The sequence below is a fragment of the Lipophrys pholis genome (genome assembly GCF_963383615.2).
Source record: "Lipophrys pholis genome assembly, chromosome: 3".
NCBI classification, from domain to species: Eukaryota; Metazoa; Chordata; class Actinopteri; order Blenniiformes; family Blenniidae; genus Lipophrys; species Lipophrys pholis.
This window is the reverse complement of record NC_137627.1, coordinates 6708688-6714401: the sequence shown is the minus strand read 5'-3', so window position 1 is coordinate 6714401 and position 5714 is coordinate 6708688. Positions and strand designations below refer to the sequence as shown.

Below are 5714 nucleotides of genomic sequence, written 5' to 3'. Positions count from 1 at the left end.
GGCGTCTGGCGCCCCGCGCGGCCACCTGCTGTCATAGCAAGAGCAAGCTGAGCTCCAGTCACTGCAGCGGCGTCTGGCGCCCCGCGCGGCTGCATGCTGTCATCGCAGCAGCGGCGGTGGCGTCTCAGCGAATACGTCATTGACCGCCAGAGGGCGCGCCCACCTCACGGACCCTAGAGATGAACGCACAGTTCATAGTTTATTGGATTTTTATTAGAAATAACGTTCAATAACATCAATAATTTCACTGTAATGTAGTATAGATAAATGAAACTCTGTCCTGTGCTATGGTAAGAGAACGTACACTCAAAACATCACTTTCAACTCATGGTAAATGAAAACACCTCTTTTGCATTTGTTTATTGCTGTGTGACACAAGTGACTCTGAAACCTTTCTCCTGTGTTCCATATTGTTCTGTTTCTGAACATGACCTTCCAAATGCCTTATGAGCTTTGTGATACTAAATACTAAGGTCAGTTAGTGATTCTAAACTGCCAATACGTGGGAAATTTTGACTGATAATCGTCCATTGCATATGTGGATTTTGTGTGAGCGTGAGTGTGTAATTGCATATTTTTTCCCCTCAAGATTCATCAGAGAACAGATACATCTGGGTGCGTGAAATGATGAACTGGACCAGTGCACAGCTGTACTCAGGAAAGCACCACACTGACCTTGCCAGTATAAGGAATGAGTCGCAAAACAATGATATTGCAAGCATAGTAGATGGAAACGCGAGGATCAGGTACCACAGGTTGTCATGGACGTGGTCGGATGGTCAGTCCAGGCACATTAATTCATTCAACAACTGGGGTACGGCCAAGCCGGCCAAAGTCTTTGGTCATTGCGCCACTACAACCAACGTCAAAATGGACTGAAAGGCCTTGCAACAACAAATATTATTTTATCTGCAGTGGTGAGTAATAAGATAATATTGGGAACTGAAATCTCATACAAAATGCTTTTGTGTCTATCACTCTAAGAAAATGTCTCTTACTTTAGAAACAATGAAGCATATGAGGATTAAAGTGGTCCTGACCAAATCGGACTCCTCTGAACCTGGAAGACCTACAGGATGCCCTCCTGCAGCAGGTACAATTGTTTTGTGTTGCAGAATTCCTTGAACATTAATAATTGAATGACTTTTTGTAACAAAAAGCAGGATTCTTTGTTCATTTCTGTCAGAATACAGACTTTTTAGTACCAGATAGCCTACTGCACAGTCTATCTTGAGCTCCTGAGTCTGCATGATCAGACTCACCCCAACTACCACAAAATCGGATGTTCATTCCCAAATGTAATGTAAACGCAGCCCATCTTCTGATTGGCTTGCTGTGCTTGCTAGGTTAAAGGAATGATGCAAACGCCAACCGTTTCACACTGAACTTTGTGCTATAATGTTCCTTTTTAGTTCAATGAGACAATGAAGGAGAACCAAATCAGTGAGCAAGTCAGACTGAAGTGGATCGAGCAGCCTGATGGTAAAATATTCCAAAAGGCAGAGGAACAAGAAAATAAGGAAAAACAAAGAGTCTTCGATTGTCATTGGTTCTCGATGACGTCACTTATTGTGTATAGTTGCATCTGTACTGTAAAACTTGAAATTATTACTCAAACCTAATATTAATTTGTACAGAACTGGACTTATCATGTCCTTATATTCACTTTAAGGATATTTAATTGTGTTGTTTTCATTGTTTTACATGATGTAGAATGTGGTGATGCTGGTGTGGTTGATACAAAACTAACAGCCCCTTTGGAAGCTTCTAGGCGTGAATGTGAATGTGAGTGTGGTTCTCTGTCTCTGTGTGTTTGGATGGATGGATGGATGGACGGACGGACGGACGGACGGACGGATGGATTAGAGAGAGACAGCAATTGTAACTTTTGGCTCCTAGACTTTATTGGTATCACCAAACACCTAGAAATGACCTGGATCCGCCCCCGAGACACCAGCCATCTACTGGTCACCTGCCACAGCCTCCCCCTCTTCCTCCTCCTCCTCCTCCTCCTCCTCAGCAGGACTGTCCACTCTCTCCGAGGGTTATTACTCTCTTCATGCTGATTAGGTCTGGATGAATGGCGGCCTTTGTTCGGCCCCGTTTCCCACGACCCGGCATTCGCCTGGCAGTCGCGTGGCTCAGAAACACGGGCCCCCACTTTTAAGGGACCCAAAGGTGGAGGATGGTGTGTGTGTGTGTGTGTGTGTGTGTGGGGGGGTGTTCTGGTCAATCTGACATCTGCTCACCAACAGTTAACAGCAGATGTCGGACATTGGAATACGCAGTGTGATCAAAGAAGACACAGCGTAATTTGGAGAGGGAAAGCTGTGATGGATCAGAAAGGACTTACAGATGTCACCATTTGAAAGAGCTTTGGCTCACACAAATATGAAGTGCAGAATAGCAGGTGATAATAATAATGATAATGAAATAAACATGAGCTGGTGTTATTCTCATGTGATTTGTCCAGTCATTGTGTCTCCCTGTGCGCTTTGAGGAAATAGATTTGGCCTTTTTGCAGGTAGTGTAGTGTTGCTCTTGTGAAGAATGGGCGAGGGGCTCCCCGGAGTAAAGCACGGTAATTGCACACTCTTGTTCATCCCTGGGAGAAGAGGAAACTGCAGGATTTTTTGTTTTGTTTTGTTTTGTTTTGTTTTTTTGTCGTTGGGTGGGTGGAGGGAGGGTAGTGCATGGTTTCATGCTGGACATCTGTCGCTTGTGAGCAACAAAAAAAAAAAAATTCCTCTTTCTAGGCCGGGTCTCTGTGTTATTGAATGGAGCCAGTGACCTGTCAGTCTTGACTGATGGGAGCCCCGTGTGTGGGAAAATCCCGCAGCCAAAGAGACGCAGCATTCACATGCTAATTGCGCCCTATAAATAAGAGGGTCGCGCCGCGCCGAGGACCCTAGAGACGCGCTGAGATTCACAAGAGAAGAGACTGGACAGCGCAAACCAAAGGAGGAAATTTAAAAAAAACAAAAACAAAAAAAACAACCATGACTGCTTCATCCATGGCGCACAACCTGGAAAAACACCACAGTGCCAAGGAGGAGAGAAAGGTATTTTCCCATTTGGAAACAGATAACTCACTGTGGAAAACACGTGTTATCTCCTGCGCCTCGTTTCGGTGTGTTTTATTCCAACCCGAGCGTTTCTTCCGTTAATCCACAGCTCAGAAAGCCGCTGATTGAGAGGAAGAGACGAGAGAGGATAAACAATTGTTTGGATCAGCTGAAAGAAACTGTGATCGGAGCATTCAGACTTGATGTGAGTATATCATTGCGCATATTTCACCTCATCTGCAATGGAAAAGAAAGACGGAGGTAACTCAAAGGCTGCTTGTTTCTCCACAGCAATCCAAGCTGGAGAAGGCAGATATCCTGGAGATGACGGTGAAACATCTGCAGAACATACAAAACAATAAACTCAACGGTAAGAGATGTGTGGACGTGTCTGTTTGTGTGTGGAGTTAATACCTTTCGTGGTTTTCTTTCATTGTGTTTACTCGATGGGACATTGTTCCAAATAAGCACACGTTGCATTAAGTTTGTTCGAAACCCACTGATTATGTTAGTAGTCGGCAGCAGAGGGCAGCAGCCTCTGCTTTATGAAGTTCATAAAGGTGTTAAATAATCATGTCTCACGGGAATGAAGGTGTATAATAGTTGTGTCAGTGTTCCATCTATATATTAAATGGAAAAGAAAGGATTTAGAGTGACATTTCGTGGGATCCTATCGAGTTTACTGGCAGAAGACAATCAATAATATTAACCAAAGATTAAATGCTGATTGTGTTTTCGCCACTGGGGGTCGCTGTGCCATAGGTGTAACTTTTTTTTTTTTTTTTTCCCTCGTCCTACTCAGATCCTACATTGAACTTGGAGGCCCAGCAGAGATACAGCACAGGATACATCCAGTGCATGCACGAGGTGCACAACATGCTCCTCACCTGTGACTGGATGGACAAAACTCTGGGCTCTCGTCTCCTCAACCACCTCCTGAAGTCCCTGCCCAGGTCCAAAGAGGAGCGCCCCGGCTCCCAACCCTCGACACCCAGGCGTGATGCCCCGGGAACACCCCTGAGAGGAGGACACCCCCTGGGGATGAGGCAGGTCCAGAGAGAAGGGCCCGCCTGCCATGCCCCCGAGCGTCAGGAAAGGCCCACCCTCCACAACTCCCACCTGGGGATGCTGGAGATGTGGAGGCCGTGGTGAACTAGAGGATTTGTTATCTCGATTTTGTTAGACCATCCTCTGTTATGTATCTTATAGATATGGTGTTCAGAAGACAAACATGTGGGACGGTTTTGTTCCAATCATTATTATTATTATTGTAGTTGTGCTATAATGATTCTATACAGACCTTTTCTCAGTACTTCCCTTCAGAAGTCGACTTCTCGTAGCCTGCATTATAGAAGGCTCCTATTAATCTTTCATGTATTTATTGTATTAACAACTTTATTTATTTGATATTATAAGGCATGACTTTGCTTCTTAGACCACTTGCTTGGCCTTGCATAGATTTCTATGTCTTTTCTTTTGCTGTATGATTAACCGAAGCATTAATAATAAAGAAAAACCCTATTAAACACTTGAACTTCATGTTTGATTGCAGCAGTGTACACTGCCTTTAACCATGTTGGCTGGGAACTGCTCCAACAACCCTGAGAAAGATTGAGTGTAGAACATAGATTAAAAGCGTTCATATGCAGTTCAGGGATGTGAAACATTCAAGAGCAAAAGGGCCATTTTAGATAATAATAAAAATAAATAATAAATTTCATCTGGAGCCAAAAAATAAAAAAAACATATACACAGTTGTACATAACATGTTGCTATGGATACAAAAACTGTTTCTTGGGTTTGCTTATATGAAGTTTAAAACTAGATATTTTAGGTCATTTAATTTGCAATGCATTTTAGGTTTTTGGTCTTTTCAAATAATTTCTAGCAATTTTAATTAATTTAATTCTTAATTTAACTCTCTTCTCTTTTTTGGATACTTTTTATGCGATATGAGTCATTTTGACAATGAGTCTAGTGTGAAAATAAACAGGAAATAAACCTACAACCACGTCATTCACTCTCACCTTATTTGCATTAATGTTTCCATTTCAATCATGAAAACATAAGGTCACGGGCCAATAAGTATTTAGTGCAGCTTGGTTTTAGTGGAATTTAATAATGACAGAGTCCAGATGGAAGTTGAAAATGCTTCAAAGACGCAAACAGCTTTGCTATAACAACTTAACCAATTAAACAATTACATAAGTATAATGTTAAACCTCTTAAAAAAAAGTTATCTTGATGTGGCTCAGGCGTTAGAGAGGGTTGTTCTCTTATCTTAGCTTCAGTTCAATTCCCGGCTTTGCTGTGTGTCAAAGTGTCTTTGGGGCAAAGGAAATGAACCCAAACTTGCTCCTAATGGTATGTGAACACTACAAACGTCAACCTTTGATTTAAGCTCAAATGGGGTCACAATGATTTACACTTTAAATTGCCTTAAGAGTGCAAAAACCAGAGGAGTGGCGAATTCTTAGCAATGTTATTGTCAAGAATTAATTGTCAATAACATTGACAATGTTATTCTCCCCAACTTTCAATATCAGGTCTCTATTTTCAGTCAAAAAACAAATAACAACTCAAAAGCATTTCGGAGAATGAGCCAGGTAAGTGAAACAGATGGAAAATTGAGACATCTCAGTTCTATTT

At 42.3% G+C, this 5714-nt stretch overlaps 1 protein-coding gene across 1 annotated transcript; it reads left to right on the top strand.

Annotated features, from left to right (window-relative positions):
• Positions 1-2857: 2857 nt before the first annotated feature.
• her8.2 (hairy-related 8.2) lies at positions 2858-4603 on the top strand. The gene is made up of 4 exons (XM_080459914.1): positions 2858-3062; positions 3175-3270; positions 3357-3435; positions 3868-4603. Exons 1-4 carry the CDS (start codon positions 3000-3002, stop codon positions 4215-4217), a joined length of 588 nt encoding a protein of 195 aa, XP_080316040.1. The 5' UTR covers positions 2858-2999; the 3' UTR covers positions 4218-4603.
• The last annotated feature ends 1111 nt before the right edge of the window (positions 4604-5714 follow it).